At 42.8% G+C, this 19,605-nt stretch overlaps 2 protein-coding genes across 10 annotated transcripts in view; one reads left to right on the top strand and one right to left on the bottom strand.

Moving 5' to 3' along the window:
• Positions 1–19,605, bottom strand: part of FAM114A1 (family with sequence similarity 114 member A1) — a 43,027-nt gene that overhangs the window by 19,142 nt on the left and 4,280 nt on the right. For 2 of the 9 annotated variants that reach the window (XM_056556771.1, XM_056556781.1), the window contains exons 2-5: positions 9,072–9,355; positions 6,466–6,553; positions 5,726–5,839; positions 888–982 (exon numbers count right to left, since the gene is read on the bottom strand). In XM_056556771.1, the coding sequence (XP_056412746.1) occupies positions 888–982; positions 5,726–5,839; positions 6,466–6,553; positions 9,072–9,350 (576 nt within the window). In that variant the 5' untranslated portion in view covers positions 9,351–9,355. Of the gene's footprint in view, positions 1–887; positions 983–5,725; positions 5,840–6,465; positions 6,554–9,071; positions 9,356–12,231; positions 12,482–12,840; positions 12,896–13,212; positions 13,244–15,797; positions 15,850–18,799; positions 19,017–19,605 lie in introns of those variants that run through there. The other 7 variants (XM_056556762.1, XM_056556734.1, XM_056556743.1 and 4 more) reach the window with 7 other exon arrangements.
• The window catches only part of LOC130355876 (toll-like receptor 6), a 51,324-nt gene continuing 44,340 nt past the window's right edge, over positions 12,622–19,605 (top strand). Inside the window, exon 1 of the mRNA XM_056556705.1 lies at positions 12,622–12,659. The gene's annotated coding sequence lies outside the window, so the exon portion shown is untranslated. The remainder of the gene's footprint in view (positions 12,660–19,605) is intronic.

Genomic DNA, 19,605 nt, shown 5'->3' with positions numbered 1-19,605 from the left:
TTATGTATTCATTAAATTGAACTTAAAATTGTTTTTTTCAGGATTTTTTTTTAAATGTATGGCCAGAAGGGATCAAGCTCTGGCATCATATATTAAAGGGGTATTCCAGGAAAAAAATATTTTTTATATATCAACTGGCTCCAGAAAGTTAAACAGATTTGTAAATTACTTCTATTAAAAAATCTTAATCCTTCCAATAATTATCAGCTGCTGAAGTTGAGTTGTTCTTTTCTGTCTGGCAACAGTGCTCTCTGCTGACATCTCTGCTTGTCTCGGGAACTGCACAGAGTAGAAGAGGTTTGCTATGGGGATTTGCTTCTACTCTGGACAGTTCCTGAGACAGGTGTCATCAGAGAGCACTTAGACAGAAAAGAACAACTCAACTTCAGCAGCTCATAAGCCCTGAAAGGATTAAGATTTTTTTAATAGAACTAATTTACATATCTGTTTAACTTTCTGGAGCCAGTTGATATAAAAAAAGTTTTTTCCTGGATAACTCCTTTAATAGACTATAGCAAGCATATGCTATCAATTATAAAGTCATGTAAAGCCCCTTTCAACTGCTATTTTGTTATAACATAATTTTTCTAGACATTACTGGGGCTGGTGTTCAATAGTGTTTGCTGCAGATTTTCCACAGAGGAAATTCTGTTGCCTAAAATCTGTCACCCTGATTGCAACTTGCAGCGGGAAACACGCTGCTATCTCGCAATAAAATACAACGAGCCCTTATACATACACTTTATCATAGTGGCAGAAAGCACTTGTAAGAATTTCAGAAATAGCAAACTGCATAAACATGACATCTTCCTGATCATCAGAGAGCATGATCCTTCATATAGAATGGAGGTAATATTATCTGCCATAAGGTCCAAGACATAACTTACTGTGTTCTGTACAGCATTAGTTAAAGCTGAAAAGACACCGCGACCTGCGGTAGGTGAAGTGGGTTCTGCTGGGCTGTCTGCTTTTTCTTCTGCTACTGTAAGCCAAACGAGAAAGATTTTAATTCCATATACAGTGGGGATCAAAAGTTTGGGCACCCCAGGTGAAAATTTGTGTTACTGTGCATAAAGAAGCCAAGGAAAGATGGAAAAATCTCCAAAAGGCATCAAATTACAGATTAGACATTCTTATAATATGTCAACAAAAGTTAGATTTTACTTCCATTTACACTTTCAAAACAACAGAAAACAAAAAAATGGCATCTGCAAAAGTTTGGGCACCCTGCAAAATTAATAACATGCACTGCCCCCTTTGCAAAGCTGAGACCTGCCAGTGTCATGGATTGTTCTCAATCATCATCTGGGAAGACCAGGTGATGTCAATCTCAAAGGTTTTAAATGCCCAGACTCATCTGACCTTGCACCAACAATCAGCACCATGGGTTCTTCTAAACAGTTGTCTATAAATCTGAAACTGAACATAGTTGACGCTCACATAGCTGGAGAAGGCTATAAGAAGATAGCAAAACATTTTCAGATGTCAATATCCTCTGTTTGGAATGTAATTAAGAAATGTCAGTCATCAGGAACAGTGGAAGTTAAAGCAAGATCTGGAAGATCAAGAAAAATATCAGACAGAACAGCTCGCGGGATTGTAAGACAAACAATTCAAAACCCACGTTTGACTGCACAATCCCTCCAGAAAGATCTGGTAGACACTGGAGTTGTAGTACACTATTCCACTATAAAGAGATACTTGTATAAATAGGGTCTTCATGGAAGAGTCATCAGAAGAAAACCTCTTCTACGTCCTCATCACAAAAATCAGTGTTTGAACTTTGCAAATTAACAAATAGACAAGCCTGATGCATTTTGGAAACAAGTTCTGTGGATCAATGAGGTTAAAATTTAATTTTTTGGCCGGAATGAGCAAAGGTACGTTTGGAGAAGGGAAACAGAATTTAATGAAAAGAACCTCTGTCGCTGTTAAGCATGGGGGTGAATCAATCATGCTTTGGGGTTGTATTGCAGCCAGTAGCACAGGGAACATCTCACGAGTAGAAGGAAAAATTGATTCAATAAAATTTCAGCAAATTTTGGATGCTAACTTGATGCCAGCTAAGAAAAAGCTTAAGTTAAAGAGAGGATGGCTTCTACAAATGGATAATGATCCTAAACACACCTCGAAATCCATGAGGGATTACATCAAAAGGCGTAACCTGAAGGTTTTGCCATGGCCTTCACAATCTCCTGACCTCAACATAATTGAAAATCTATGGATAGACCTTAAAGGGGTTATCCACTGCCCTACCTTCCGGAGCTCCGCTCGCAGTGTCCGGAAGTTTATTACTCTGAACGCTGTGTGCAGGCTTCTGTGTTCGAGGCCGCCCCCTTGTGACGTCATGCCCACCCCCTTGTGACGTCATGCCCACCCCCTCGTGACGTCACGCCCACCCCCTCAACGAAAGTCTATGGGTAGCGGGTGTCACAGCGGTCGCGCTCCCTTCCCATAGACTTTCGTTGAGGGGGTGGGCGTGACGTCACGAGGGGGCAGCCTCGAACACGGAAGCCCGCACACAACGTTCGGAGTATTAAACTTCCGGACACTGCGAGCGGAGCTCCAGAAGGCAGGGCAGTGGAGAACCCCTTTAAAAGAGCAGTACGTGACAGACAGCCCAGAAATCTCAAAGAACTGGAAGACTTTTGTAAGGAAGAATGGGCAAAGATACCTCAAACAAGAATTGAAAGACTCTTGGCTGGCTACAAAAAGCATTTACAAGCTGTGATACTTGCCAAAGAGGGCAGTACAAGATATTAACTTTGCAGGGTGCCCAAACTTTTACAGACGCCATTTTTTTGGTTTTCTGTTATATTGAAAGTGTAAATGATGGAAATAAAATCTAACTTTTGTTGACATATTAACCCCTTAACGACGCAGGACGTATATTTACGTCCTGCGCCGGCTCCCGCGATATGAAGCGGGATCGCGCCGCGATCCCGCATCATATCGCGTCGGTCCCGGCGCTAATCAACGGCCGGGACCCGCGGCTAATACCACACATCGCCGATCGCGGCGATGTGTGGTATTAACCCTTTAGAAGCGGCGGTCAAAGCTGACCGCCGCTTCTAAAGTGAAAGTGAAAGTGACCCGGCTGCTCAGTCGGGCTGTTCGGGACCGCCGCGGTGAAATCGCGGCGTCCCGAACAGCTGATCGGACACCGGGAGGGCTCTTACCTGCCTCTCCGGTGTCCGATCGACGAATGACTGCTCCGTGCCTGAGATCCAGGCAGGAGCAGTCAAGCGCCGATAATGCTGATCACAGGCGTGTTAATGCACGCCAGTGATCAGCATTAGAGATCAGTGTGTGCAGTGTTATAGGTCCCTATGGGACCTATAACACTGCAAAAAAAATGTAAAAAAAAAGTGTTAATAAAGGTCATTTAACCCCTTCCCTAATAAAAGTTTGAATCACCCCCCTTTTCCCATAAAAAAAATAAAACAGTGTAAAAAAAATAAAAAATAAACATATGTGGTATCGCCGCGTGCGTAAATGTCCGAACTATAAAAATATATCATTAATTAAGCCGTACGGTCAATGGCGTACGCGCAAAAAAATTCCAAAGTCCAAAAAAGCGTATTTTGGTCACTTTTTATATCATTAAAAAATGAATAAAAAGTGATCAAAAAGTCCGATCAAAACAAAAATCATACCGATAAAAACTTCAGATCACGGCGCAAAAAATGAGTCCTCATACCACCCCATACGTGGAAAAATAAAAAAGTTATAGGGGTCAGAAGATGACATTTTTAAACGTATAAATTTTCCTGCATGTAGTTATGATTTTTTCCAGAAGTGCGACAAAATCAAACCTATATAAGTAGGGTATCATTTTAACCGTATGGACCTACAGAATAATGATAAGGTGTAATTTTTACCGAAATATGCACTGCGTAGAAACGAAAGCCCCCAAAAGTTACAAAATGGCGTTTTTTTTTCGATTTTGTCGCACAATTATTTTTTTTTCCGTTTCGCCGTGCATTTTTGGGTAAAATGACTAATGTCACTGCAAAGTAGAATTGGCGACGTAAAAAATAAGCTATAATATGGATTTTTAGGTGGAAAATTGAAAGGGTTATGATTTTTAAAAGGTAAGGAGGAAAAAACGAAAGTGCAAAAACGGAAAAACCCTGAGTCCTTAAGGGGTTAAAGGAATGTCTAACCTGTAATTTGATGCCTTTTGGAAATTTTTCCATCTTTCCTTGGCTTCTTTATGCACATTAATACAAATTTTTACCTGGGGTGGCCAAACTTTTGATCCCCACTGTATCAATGTTGGCATAAGCTAGGAAAGATTTTACCCCTGTTTGCTTGGTGTATTGTTTGCACAGCTGCTCAAAATTTACTTGATAAATGTTTCACAATTTCAGAAACCAGTGAGCTGCAGAGATTGGTTTAAGCTCTGTGCTCTGACATCTGACACTTGTGTACATTTCCTATTAGGTGGTGTAGGTTTGCGCAAAAATAAGTAGGCGTTGCGCAAAAAAATTAATTTGAAATTTGCGCAAATAATAAATACTGATCTACTGCAAAAAGTGGGGTTAGGTGCACCAAACAGTAGACAACTTAGAAAGATGATCTACAAAAAATTGTTCAAAAAAATACAATTGCGCAAAATTTGCAGGGATATTTATAACATTGAAGGGGTGTAAAGCAAATGATAAAAATGCCCCCCAATGGCCTTATTAAAATGGTTTAAAAAAATCAAACACAAAGAGAAGTAATATCAATCAGTCCCTGAAAGACATCTCTGGTGCATGTCGGCCCCAAATACTCTTTAGTAACATTATGACTAGTCAATGTTATTGTAACAGTGACAAACAAACAACTACATGGGTGCAGAAACATTTACCGCATGTAATACATCTCAGTATTCTTTATGCAGCTCCTATATTATGCTGACTTACACCGAGTTACACTAAGCTTTATACATATTGGGGGGCATTTATCATTGTAGGTGTAAGTGAAGCATTTTTCTACACTTTTTTTTTTGTGCTGGTAATGTGTAGGAGCACCAAAGTTATTAAATGGTCACACAGCATTTCATAAATTTTGTGCAGGTCACATTTTCTGAAATTTTACTCTTTACATACACCATAACGCTAAGCTAAGTCTGGGCTGGTGTTGTTTTAGATACTTTTCAGTGGCTTTACGCCTTTTTTGCACCTTTTCACAAAAAGGCACAGTTCACAAAACCCTTCCATATCATGTGTATTGCCAAAATCAGTGGATTGCAATTCAAAATCAGCAGAAATGTGTAAACCAAAAGGGGCAAAAAGGTGCAAATAAACCCTGCTTGCACCTTTTTGCACCTTTTCTAGATACAAAAAACAGTTTAAAGACAATGATAAATGTCAGCCATTGAATGCAGACTACTGCACCAGCTCCAATGGAGTCCTCTGTTACGGACACCTGGGGAATAGCTGGTGGGTATTCCCATTTTTAAAGTGATGGCATATCACTAGGATATGGGTGTTCTGCCCCCTGGGATCCCACTGATCTAAAGAATGAAGACGCTGCAATAGGCAGAATTGTGGGCCCTTCACAGCTTTTTCATGCACAACAGCGCATCTTGCAATGCAAGGACCAGCAGATACCCCTTCAAAGAATGATAGGGTGCCCATTAGTTATCCTTATTTTCCACAGAATAAAACTTTTGTCTAACGAAACACATAATACAATAATCGCCCCAATTTCTAAACATAATTGTGGTACTATTCACCTTCTTCTGTATCTGTAGCTTCAGGTGCTCCTATCTCGCTACTCGACTCAGACTCTGACGATCGGATTCTTAAAGTGACTCCTGCTTTTTCCTTCACCGCAGATATCCCATGTCCTGGTTAAACAGAGATCACATTTGTGAACATGAAACATTGATTTATAATTACAGCAATACATTTCTGAGAAAAAATAGACAAGTTCTTTTTGCAGATGCCAGAATCTGGATTTCCGCGGCAGAAACATCTAGAACTAGTTGGAAGAGGTGCTCATCTGAGTGCTGTTTCTCCTTACCATCTCCTTGTACACTTAAGATGGGCTTTTAGATAGACTTTATTGTACCTGTCTTTATACAGAGAGGAGGCGGCGAGTAACAGTACTCAGCTGAGCGCTTCTCTACATCGTTATAGCAAATAGTGGGTGTCACAGCATCTGGACTCTGATGACCAAAACTGTTGACATGTCAAAAGTTCTATGAAATCTTAGTTACACCATAAAGTGTATGTACATCTTTCCAAATGTTTATTTTTATTATGCCTTTTTTTTCTTGCAGATCCCATTCAACAGATTGTCTCCCGGGACAGATGATGGGGCTTAAGGGTTATACACATTGGACTCTAACCCACATAACTTTATTAATCCCAAAATAAGTGTAACTATACGTGCCTGTTGGCTGGTCCAATATCATGTCTACAGTAAGCTTTATTTTTTATTAGGCATTACCATACTGTTAGTTGTACTCACCTACGGTAGCACTGGCTGTTGACAGAAGAGATTTGCCCCATGTGCCCCAGCTACTCCAAGTGCTTCCCTTAGCTGAAGTCTCTGGGTCCTTAAACATAAACAGGACACTTTGCTGTACAGACGGTATTTTACAGTGTAGACAATAACTAACGTAGCACTAACTATGTAGGATAACACATGTAGGAAAGGCACAGAGCAGTTTTTGAAAACATATTGCAAACTCAGGTTGTATATAAAAAAAAATGAAATAAACTTTGAAAAACTGCATCAAAAACTAGATTTTTTTTTAAAGACTTTTAGGAGGAATCATTAGATTCCTCATACAGATGAATAGACTTCTATTGAACTCAATTGATCTGTGTGCTCTGCGATTCATTGATAGAGCCTGGTCCAGCCAGGATCTATCAATGACAGAGCCATGGGACACCAGGGAACAGAGGTAAGCCCTCCGGCTACCTCTTTAGTGGATCGCCCCCCTGCGATCACGCTGCGGGGGGGGGGGGGGGGGGGTAGCTGGCAATCCACCCCACTAGTCCACCAGGGAGCATACACATGTCCCTTTAGATGCCGCTGTCAGCTTTGACAGCGGCAATCTAAAGGGTTAATAGCCAGCCACAGCGATCGCCACATGCTGGCTATTAGCGGCGGCCCCCCGGCTACTGAAAACAGCCAGGGGCTGAAGAGTATGGAATGGGCAGGAGTCCGGAGCCCGCTCCATACAGACTGCTGAGCACCGCATGCTGCCTATTATCGGCGGTGTGAAACTTGCGCCCCGTGCAGACGTGCGTCTGCTCCTCCAATCAGCTCTCCAAAGGTTTCTGAAGCTAGAGCTGGAGGGGAGCGAAGGCAGAGGACACAGGTCTGCACGGGGAGAAAGAAGCCACGCCCCCTCATCTCCCCCCGCAGGCCTGCATTGCAGAAAGAAGGCAGAGCAGGGGAGTGAGGACGTACACAGCTTCTCATCTCCCCCTCCCCCTGCTCTGCCTTCAGAGGACCGGAAAAATGTACCTGCTCGGCGCCCGGAACTGCATGTCCCTGGCGTCGGGCAATAGGAATTCCACATCCCTGTGAGGTTATGTTTTGGATTGTTTTGGGGTTGTAAAATGGTCCAAAAACTGTCAGTATTTTTCCCAATGAGTTCTATTAAAATCTAAAGAAAAATTGCTTTTTGTTTTCGCGCATATTATTTTTGTGTCAATAATTGTTACAGCTTTAAAGTTAAGTATCAGGCCCTTTTTGGGTCATATTTTTGCACATATTTTATGTTTAATTTGGGTCTAGAAGTGGCCCAGCTGCTGAAACCATGCCACTTCACCAGGCTTCTATTTAGTTATGAGTGACAGCTCGAGCTTGGAATCCTACAGAACATACAGACTCAGCTCAACACTGTAAGAAAAGCCTAAGATTGAGCTCAATGCTGTGCACCAAGCGCATGACTGAGCTGAGCGCTGTGCACCAAGCCCAAGACTGAGCTCAATGCTGAAAGCCAAGAGCAGGACTCAGCTCAATGCTGTAAACCAAGCCCTGGACTGAGTTCAATGCTGTAAACCAAGGCCAAGACTGAGCTCAATGCTGTAAGAAAAACCCAAAACTGAACTCAATGCTGTAAGCAAAGCACATGTCTGAGCTCCGCGCTGTACACCAGCCCAAGACTGAGCTCAATGCTGAAAGCCAAGCGCAGGACTCTGCTCAATGCTGTAAACTAAGCCCTGGATTGAGTTTAGTGCTGTAAGCCAAGGCCAAGACTGAGCTCAATGCTATAAGAAAATCCCAAGACTGAGCTCAATGCTGTAAAACAAGCCCAGGACTGAGCTCAACATTGTAAGCTAAGGCCAAGACTGAGTTAAACGCTATAAGCCAAGTCAAAAACTTAGATCAGCACTGTAAGCCAAGCCCAAGACTGAGCCAAACGCTGTAAGCCAAGCCCAAGACTGAGCTCATAGCCGAATGCCATCCCAGCATTGAGCTCAATGCTGTAAACCAAGCACAGGAATGTAGAGGAGCACCACCCCCACTATATGTACAGTCTATCCTCATGCAAAGACTCGGGTTTTGAATTTAAGTGCCGGAGTATTGGATGATATTGTGTCCGAAAGACCGGATTAGTATAGGGCTGTGTATACATTTAGTGGTGTCGGTGATTTCACTTCTTTATATGTGGAGACAAGCACAGGAATGAGCTCAATGCTGTAAACCAAGCACAGGACTGAGTTCAATGCTGTAAGCAAATCCCAATACTGAGCTCAACACTGTAAACCAAGCCGAGGACTTAGCTCAACATTGTAAGCTAAGGCCAAGACTTAGCTAAACGCTGTAAGCCAAGCCCAAAACTTTGCTCAGAACTGTTAGCCAAGCCCAAGACTGAGCTAAACGCTGTAAGCCACGCCCAGGACGGAGCTCAGAGCTAAGCTAAGCTCAGTTCTGAGGAACGCAGAGTTGTGTGCATGAGAGAAGACTAGTAAACTGGTGGCACTTCAGAGCTTGGGCCATGCTTCCAGGACACCTGCAGGGTCAAATAAATATTCTAGTTTTTAGTGACTAGTCATATCTATCACACCCTAAAATAATTCCCATGAGTAGTCTAGGTTTACAGAAGCTATACATACTAGATGTTTCTGCTCTTCCTGATCAGCTGTGGAGTCAGGCGCTGCTTCTAAGTTCACAGTGTCGCAGCACTCCTCAGGGTTTGGTTGGGAAGGCTCCTCTGGAAATGCTTGCACTTCAGGGTTCTGTTCAGGTTCAGTCCCTGGGATTTTTGGTAGTTCTCCATTTTCAGGACTGTCTTCTGCCACAGACGCCTCATTGCTGTCCAGTACAAGATTTGCGATTTTCTCTAGCTCAGTCCCAGTGGTGTCCTCTTCTGCGTTACCTCCTTCACTTGACATTTTACCTGTTAAAAAAGAGAAAAACAACTAAAAGTAACATTATAGAGATACTAAATAGACTTCTCTCGTTGATGTTCTTTGAATCTCTGTGTCATGCAGCGCCCCCTTGGGCTCTGCAACTGGAATTACACATAGTAAACCAAATTTTCACTAGATATCAAACAATGAAAGAACTGCGGGGCACTCACCAGGTCTGTTCAATCAGAGGCTTCTTTATTGTCACTTCGATCAAACGGGATACAAGCAGGGGAGGCTGGAAAAGACACAGGGATATTCAAGACGACGACAGTCCGTTTACACGCCAAAGCGCATTGACTGGCCTGACGAAGCACTCCGGTGCGTAAACGGACCGTCGCCGTCTTGAATACCCCCGTGTCTTTTCCATCCTCCCCTGCTTGTATCCCGTTTGATCGAAGTGACAAAGAAGCCTCTGATTGAACAGACCTGGTGAGTGCTCCGCAGTTGTTTCATTGTTTGATATCGTCTGCTATTCCTGTATTGCATGCTAGCACTGAAGAGGTTACCAGGATTGGCTTCCAGGGACTGTGTGGATCAGGTGTCCGCTTGTTATATTCCAGTGCAACAAAAAGGGAAGGTGCCGAGACCATTTCTTTACGTGCGTCAAATTTTCACTAGCTTGTAAATTTAGTCTTAGGCCTTGTGCACATGGCTGTATACAAATTGTGTGGATCTGTACTATGACACCTATTGACCCACACTGTATCCCTGCCTATGCCTTCAAGGTTATATGAATTTGTAGGAAAAATTATTATTGTGGCATGCTGCATTGTATCATGTATTAGAGAAGTATTCTCTAATAAAAGTACTCCTTCTAAGGGAGAATACAGTGCCTCACAGAGACACCATAGAGAAACACATGGGAGTCCTTAAAGGGGTACTCTGGTGGAAAACTATATATTTTTTTTTACATCAACTGGTGCCAGAAAGTTAAACAGATTTGTAAATTACTTCTATTTAGAAAGGAAAACTGTCAGCTTGCTCCGGGTCCGGATCCGCTGCGTCGTTCGGCCGAAATCTTTGATCTTTTCTGTATATGCTAATTAGGTGCTAACTGGCACAGGCGGGGTTACTGGCACTCTGACGTCTTCGCCGCTGGCTGCTCATCAGTATTCCTCTCCTCTCTCCGCCTCTCACTCTTCATTACAGAGCGGGGAGAAGAGTGAGAGGCGGAGGGAGGGGAGGAATATTGATGAGCTGGGCGGCGCTGACGTCAGAGTGCCAGTAACCCCAGCTTGTGCCAGTTAGCACCTAATTAGCATATACAAAAAAACGAAGATTTCGGCTGAATGGCAGGGCGGATCCAGGCACGGTAGGCATCAAACTGATCAGCGTCCCCCGCACTACCAGCCAGTACTGCTGGTTAGTGCGGGGGAGCAAGCTGACAGTTTTCCTTTAAAAATCTTAATCCTTCCAGTACTTATTAGCTAATGTATGCTCCAAAGGGAGTTCTTTTTAAATTTATTTGTCTGACCACAGTTGTGGTGTCCCGGTACAGGACATGTCCTGTCCCTTTTGTCTGGAGTCCCCTCAGCCAGAGTCCCTCCATGATAATGGGCTCTCCTGAAGGGCTAACCCCTAGTCGCCTCTTAATATAATAATATTTATGTATATACTCAAATATGTAATTAATATAGGATACCTCTGTATAGGACCTTGGAGGTCACGTGCCTTTAATTTATGTTGTGCTATGGTTTAGGGACATTTAGGTCATGTGATATACCATGGGTTCCAGAGGTCAGGACTGACAGGTTTGGCTATCCAATGTGCTATGTCCCACCCTCTTAATATATAAGGGGCTGCTGTGACTAAATTCTCTCTTGGTCCCTGCACTTCAAAGCAAGCATATCAATCTGTATCTCATCATCAATTCAAGCCAGGCATGAAGCCTTATCTTCCGCAGCCACTAAACCGTGAGCCATCAAACTCAAAACTACTAAAATCCTGTGTGACTACTGCAACTCAATTATCTTCAAACCAGTAGCACAGTGGCTAGCAAATCAAAGCTCATTGATATCTAGGAAGTCCCAGCAAACCTGTGAGGAACCTGAACTACGGTCCTCTATACAAAGACTGTTTTTTGTTTCCTGCAGTTGCATAAAATATGCAGTAAAGTTTATTCCGGTTTTCATCAAATATCTGCTGTGGACATTCAATTATTTCTCCCTGCCGTTTCTGGGACGGTTGGCGGTAGGACCATTAATCTAAGCAAACCGCATCCTGGCGTCACGACAACATAGGGTTAATACAGCATACCCTACTCCATTACCTGCACCACCTAGTCAACCACACAGTGCTCTCTGCTGACAGCTCTGTCCATGTCAGGAACTGTCCAGAGCAGGAAAGGTTTGCTATGGGGATTTTCTCCTGCTCTGGTCAGTTCCTGACATGGACAGAGGTGACAGCAGAGAGCACTGTGGTCAGACAGAAAAGAAATTCAAAAAGAAAACAACCTCTGTAGTATACAGCCGCTGATTAGTACTGGAAGGATTAGGATTTTTAAATAGGAGTAATTTACAAATCTGTTGAACTTTTTGGCACCAGCTGATTAAAAAAAAAAAAATTATATATATATATATATATATATATATATATTGTTTTCCACTATAGTACCCTGTTAAAGCAGTACTTTCCAAACACTGTGTCTCCAGCTGTTGCAAAACTACAACTCCCAGCATGCCCAGACAGCCTTTGGCTGTCTGGGCATGCTGGAAGTTGTAGTTTTGCAACAGCTGGAGACACAGTGTTTGGACAATACTGTTTTAAAGGAATCAGCCAATATTCACCAGAGACCGAACCAGCAATAGCATGGCTTAGAATTCATATACATTATAATATGTATACTTTTGTTTAGTGAGATTACCTTATCTACCATGGTCACATTATTGCACATTTAGAAGAGTGCAACACTGAGGAAAACATAACCCCCATTATGTATTGGCCTGATGGAGATTGCATCCTTTATACGAGTAAGGGGGAGGATCCCCCCAAAATGGAGCATCGAGACTGACCGAGGGCTGTGTCTGCTTATAACTTCAGCTATAGTATTGCTATACTGAAATATTCGGTTTAAATGAACAAATAGGGAATAAAAAACAATTGGGGAGATTTATCATAACCTGTGCAGAGGAAGAGTGGTGCAGTTGCCCATAGCAACCAATCAGATTGCTTCTTTCATTTTCCACAGGCCTCTTTAGAGGCCTGTGGAAAATGAAAGAAGCGATCTGATTGGTTGCTATGGGCAACTGCACCACTCTTCCTCTGCACAGGTTTTGATAAATCTCCCCCAATGTGAGTAAGAAAACATTCCACTTTTTTGCCTAGTAAAAAACTAAAAACTAAAGAAAAAATAAAGAAAATGTACTGTTTATTTACCCCCCTGGAGAATATAAATATATATATATATATATATATATATATATATATATATATATATATATATATATATACACACATATACATATTTTCATACATTTGGGGAGAAACCTGTGCAGATGAAAAGTGAAGCAGTTGCCCATAGCAACCAATCAGATTCCTTCTTTCATTTTTAAAAAGAGGCCTCTGAAAAATGAAAGAAGGGATCTGATTGGTTGTTATGGACAACTGCTCCACTTTTCCTCTGCACAGGTTTTCATAAATCTCCCCGATTGATATCTCCATCATGACGCAGAAGATCCTGTATGTGTGAATGTTCCCTTAGGGCCCTTGCACACTGAGGAAATTCCTTGGGGAAAATGTCTTTCTAGATTTCCTCAGAGCATAATAATAATAATAATAATAATAATAACAAAAATCTGATTTATTTATATATATATATTGCCAACAGATAATGCAGCACACTTACAATTTTGGAGGTACATATAAAGACAAAATGTCAGATATTACACACTAGATATTCAGACAGGAGGAGCAAGAGCCCTGCACGCAAGAGCTTACAGCCTATGAGAAATGGGGTTAAAGGGGTACTCCGGAAAGTTAAACAGATTTGTCAATTACGTCTATTAAAAAGTCTTAAATCCTTACAGCACTTATCAGCTGCTGTATACTACAGAGGAAGTTCTTTTCTTTTTAAATGTATTTTCTCTCTGACCACAGTGCTCTCTGCTGACCCCTCTGTCCATGTCAGGAACTGTCCAGAGCAGGAGAAAATCCCCATAGCAAACCTATCCTGCTCTGGACAGTTCCTGAGACAGACAGGCTGACTGTGTCAGCAGAGAGCACTGTGATCAGACAAAAGTAATTCAAAAAGAAAATAACTTCCTGTTGAGCATACAGCAGCTGATAAGTACTGGAAGGATTAAGATTTTTGAAATAGAAGTAATTTACAAATCTGTTTAACTTTCTGGCACCAGTTGATTTAAAAAATATATATTTTCCACCAGAGTACCCTTTAAAGACAAGAGGATCTATGCCTTTAAAATGGCACAGAATCAGCACTTATTTCACATTATATTTGCAGTGGAAATTTTGCCCAAAAACGTAAAAAAAATTGGCTTCTGCTGGCAGATTTCATCTAAAGAGTTAACCTTTTTTTTTTTTATTCTTTCCACAAATTCTGAATCTGCATTTGATGTTCCTTAGCCAACTGACTTGAATGGATCATTGTTAAATCTGCAAATCTTCCACTATTTGTCACTGACCCATTGAAGTCAATGGTAGCAAAATTTGCTGCAGATGTTCCACGATGTACCCTTTGAGGGGTTATTTATCAATTTTTTTTTAAAGATGTGTACACAGGCTGTGTAATAAAATAAAAAAGCCTATACTTACCTTTCTCACTGCCCTGTAGCAGTCAATATCACGGCGCACAGTCTTCTCTGAACTCTGCCGATACTTTGCTTCCACGAGCTGCAGACACTATGTTACATCACTGTTCTGCCAATCCGTGACTGAGGTGGGACATCACTGCGGCTAGTGATTGGGCAGAGCGGCGATGTGACGTAACATCTCCAGTTTTCAGGAAGCAAAGTGTCAGCAGAGTTCACTGGAGACTATGCTCCCAGATGTTGGCCACACAGGGCAGGGAGAATGGTAGGTATAGACTTTTTTATTGTATTACACAGCCTGGGCATGTATCAATGTTTTTTTTTTGCTGGATAACCCTTTCTAAGTCATTGGGGAAATCTGCAACAAATCCATCAACAATAAACACAAATAGATAGCTTACTATAGTCACTTCAGGCTATCGCGTTCCCCCCATCAATCAAATATCAAAACAATAAACAGGGGTATGACTACATGTATAAAATGCAGTTTTATTGGTTATATTCTATTAACAACAAACATATAACCCCTTAGACAGAACAAAAATTATTCACCTGTGACCGCAAATGGGAATGAAATATTCACAGAGAATAGAACATAAAGTAATCTTGATAACATCCACCTCCTTACACTATTGCACCTCAGTCACTTTCACAGTCTCCAGATAGTGACCTATTGCACATGCACTTATACTATATTGCACATACCCTTTAGCCTAATTAGTCAATTCGGACCTTAAGATGGGAGATCTCATACAGGCAGGGACAGCTGATGTATCCTGTCCCTACACTCCCTCTTTGTCCCTATTGTGTAGTGCAGGTATGGCCCTAGTGTAACCTTCCCCTTACTGTCTGGTATGTAACTGGGGCACTCGTCCTAATAAGAATGACCCCTGTGCCCCAGGACCCTCTCCCTATACTGGTACAGTCCTGATAAGTGTATACAGTTCAGTGAGCGGAACGATGACGAGGCCCATCAATCAAGCGGAGGGGGCATCGCTGCCGGCCGAAGAACGGGAGTTGATGAGAAGAGCTCCCGCCCAGGTGACTACTTACGGCGGCGACTAGTTTATAACTTCATATCCTCACCATCCCTGGGGGCAGCAGCGTCCCCCGGAAATGGCGAAAATAAAGATTTTACCCTATATAACGCTTTGCCAAGCGTTATATAGGGTAAAATCTGATGATTGGTTCCCTTTAAGGAAAAAACAAAGTGCAAGTGCTAAGGTGCAAATATAAAGTCACAATTCCCATTGATATATAGAAAAACCGCATGTAGTACAACATGACCTGATCTCCTACGATGTTTCGTTTCCATGCAGCTCGTCAGGGAGATCTACTCTCAGGTAAACCTGTCCATGCAGGGTGGAGATCACAGGTGAATCATTTTTGTTCTGTCTAAGGGGTTATATGTTTGTTTTTAATAGAATATAACCAATAAAACTGCATTTTATACATGTAAGTCATACCCCTGTTTATTGTTTTGAAATCCATCAATAATCTGCTCACAGCAGCCAATCACAACTCACCTTTCACTTTACTTGTTAAGTTATGAAAGCTGGACTGCGATTGGTCACTGTGGACAAAATCTCTTTCACATTTTGATAATTCATGGCTGGTATGGAGTTAAGATTACACACAGGATCAATTTACACATTTAAATTACCCCTGCAGAATGTGGATAGGATTGGTTCAAACCTCATCCACTTAAGGCTAGGTTCACACAGCCGTTTGCATCTGACCCATTAAAGGGGTACTCCGGTGCTTAGACATCTTATCAACTATCCAAAGGATAGGGGATAAGATGCCTGATCGCGGGGGTCCCGCCGCTGGGGATGTCAAGGCTCCGCCCCGTGTGATGCCGTCACGCCCCCTCTCATAGGTTTGCATTGAGGGGGGTGGAACGTGATGTCACACAGGGTGGAGCCTTGAAGTCAAAATGCTCCGGCCCCGTGATCGACAGTAATCAGATCCGGAGCGAACACGCTCCGGGGACTGATTTTAATGGGGTGCAAGATCACGGGGGTCCCCAGCGGTCGGGACCCCCGCGATCAGGCATCTTGTCCCCTATCCAAAGATGTCTAAGCGCTAGAGTACCCCTTTAAGGGTCTGATCGGCAAATTTTTTATTTTTTTCTGGAGCCGATCGGACCCTGAAATGGGTTGGATTTAAATGGCTAATACCCGGTCATGACGGACCCCCATTCACTTGCATGAGGTCTGTCAGTGACCCGGTAATTTTACAGGATTTTAGCGGAGAAAAAAAAATAGGAGCTTGCACTATTTTTTTCTCCGCTAAACTCTCGTCCTTCTGCCCAAATTGCCAATGGAACTCTGAATAGCGGAGTCCGGCAGCAATGTGAATGAAGTCTAACTGCTGCTATACTTTCCATCCATCTGGATGGAAAATCTGCAGCAATCCTGGTGCGTGTGATCGTACCCATCGCTCATAAGAGACATGAGGGGGGATTATTAAAATCTGTGCAGAGAAAAGGTGACCAACAACCAATCAGATTGCTTCTTTTAATTTTTCCAAGGCCTTTAAAAAAAAATAAGAATAATAAGAATAATAAAAAAGAAGGAATTTGATTGGTTGCTATAGGCAACTGCACAACTCTTCCTCTACACAATTTTTGATTAATCCTCTTCACTGTGTATGCGTCTCAATGTTCTACATTTAGCACAAAAGGAATACACTTATACTTTGTGCTTGTGTGTCATTATTGTAATAGCGCACTATATCCAGGTGGAGCTATGAACTTTATCCCCATGACGCAGTGCTCTACGGTGAGGCTGTGTTTGCTGTATCATGTGGTTACGACAATAAACTCTGTCTAGTCATACAACCGGTCACCCGTAAAAGAGGCAAATATACTTACAAAGTAGCAAAAAAAAAAGTTAGGAAAATGTACACATACAATCCGCACACATTCCCAAGGCAGGAAAACCTTTAGTGTTGGTTTGCTATGATCAGCAAGTCACCAGCTTCTGTAAATAGGACAATGGCAGTGTTGTTTACCCGGTAACGCATTGTTGGGGGAGCACTGAACCATGCTGTCTTCTTAAATACCGTATTTTTCGCCCTATAGGACGCACCGGCATATAAGACGCACCCAATTTTAAAGGTGCAAAATCTAGAAAAAAAAGATTCTGCACCCAAAAGTGATCTTAAACCTGCGGACCTCCAGATGTTGCAAAACTACAACTCCCAGCATGCCCGGACAGCCGTTGGCTGTCCGGGCATGCTGGGAGTTGTAGTTTTGCAACATCTGGAGGTGCGCAGGTTGAAGACCACTGGTATAGGAGATAGTGCTCACGTGTCCCCGCCGCTCCGGACCCATCACCGCTCGTCACCGCTGCCCTGGATGTCGCTCCATCACTGTCGCCGCTTCCCCGTGGTGTCCCCGACGCTCCGGACGTCTTCTTCCCCGGGATCCACGCTCGCCGTCGCCGTCATCACGTCGCTACGCACGCCGCTCCTATTGGATGACGGGACGGCGTGTGCGGCGACGTGATGACGTCGAAGGAGAGCGCCGGCCATGCAGGGGATCCCAGCACGGAGCAGACACCGAGGAGGCAGGTAAGGTTCCTCCCGGTGTCCTGTAAGCTGTTCGGGACGCCGCGATTTCACCGCGGTGGTCCCGAACAGCCCGACTGAGCAGCCGAGTTAGTGTCACTTTGGCTTCAGACGCGGCGGTCAGCTTTGATCGCCACGTCTGAAGGGTTAATACAGGTCATCACCGCGATCGGTGATGTCCTGTATTAGCCGTGGGTCCCGGCCGTTGATGGCCGCAGGGACCGAACCGATGGGTGTGTATTCGCCGTATAAGACGCACCAACTCCCCCCCCCCCCCAGTTTTGGGGAAGAAAAAGTGCGTCTTATACGCGAAAAATACGGTAGTGATTTCACTATTTGAATTCCCGATATTTTGCGAATATATAGATGAATATTCGTCTTATATTCACGAATTCGTTATACTTGCATATTCGCGTATCCAAGGAAGAAAACAATGAGGGGGTGGGCAACTTTACTATTGGTTGCTAAGGATGTTGTTGATAACCTCTGAGAAGTGTATTTGCATCATTCTAATTGGCCCACAAGTGAAAAGAAGGAATATGCGAATATTTCCATATGCGACAAAAAGGGAATACTCGTAATTTCGAATATAAAGGGAATATATTCGCAATATTCCTGAATTTGCGATAATAATTCGAAATGCGAATATTCGCGCCCAACACTATTCTTAAAAGAAAAGCTACGTTTACATTTTTTAAAGACTAATTCACATACGAACCCTCCTGTCTGTATATACAGATGAAGCAGAGCTGAATGTGTCAATACACTATGTTATTGGAGTCCTATCTAAAATCCCTGTACAAAGATGTGCCATGTAACAAACTGAGCTCTGCTACATCAATATACACATCTATCAATATGTCTATGTGTAATTATAATGTACGGATATATAATACAATCTTCAATTACTGCGCAACCAATATCTATGACCCCCACCGCCCCTACTGTAACAGTTTTTATGACCATACAAAAACTTTTTGCAACTTTGAAAACTTTTAAATCCCCCCAAAAAGTTACTTATTTTCTCTTTTGTTAGCCCAAATCCTTTGCATTTGTGATGGTCAATAGAAGCACAGCCCTTCAGTCACCTACCTCTCAAGAGCCAGATGTGTGATCACAAGCAGCTACACACTGCCACGCTGTATGCTCCACGCTTAACCCTACCCATGCCGGAGACAATCAGCTAAGATCTGGGGCCAGGGCAGAGCTTCGCCTTCGCACCTCAGAATTTCAATAACTCTACGTATAGCATATACCGTGTCTGTCCTCTATCTGCTGGAAGGGCTAAATAACCGCATTGTAAAACTTCTCAGACTTGTTCAGCTGTGATAGGGTTAATATCCAAGATCTCCACCCTTGAGGCTATGATTTTGAGTAATAAAGTTATTGAAAAAAAAAAAAAAAAAGCTGAACACATTTCCAGACACTAGAGGGATAGTTGTCTGCAAAAATCTGTCTAAGGCTGTGGACAATTTCCTCCCATCCGGGTTTTAGATATGCTAGGCTTTGGCAGGACATGCTGTCACTTGTAGTTCCTCCATAGGAATGCTCTTAATATGCAGTACAATGCTTTCCAACTGTGGCAAAACTATGCTGTAGTAAGAGATTGCCATACTACAGTGTTTACTAAGCAGAGTGCCTCCAGCTGTTGCAAAACTACAACGCCCAGCATGCCCGCACAGCCAAAGGCTGTGCGGGTATGCTGGGAGTTGTAGTTTTGCAACAGCTGGAGGCACCCTGGTTGAGAAACACTGCCATGTATGTTCACACTACGTAATTACGTGCTGTGAACATAATCATCAGTGTGAATGGGTTTCGGCGAGACCCGTTCACACTGCGGAATTTCAGCGGCGGACAATTCCGCCGCTGAAATTGTTCCGTGCAAAGAAAGTTCGAAT

Source organism: Hyla sarda, chromosome 1 (assembly GCF_029499605.1).
Source record: "Hyla sarda isolate aHylSar1 chromosome 1, aHylSar1.hap1, whole genome shotgun sequence".
Lineage (NCBI taxonomy): Eukaryota > Metazoa > Chordata > Amphibia > Anura > Hylidae > Hyla > Hyla sarda.
Note: the sequence above shows the minus strand (reverse complement) of the source record. Positions and strands in the feature narration are given on the sequence as shown.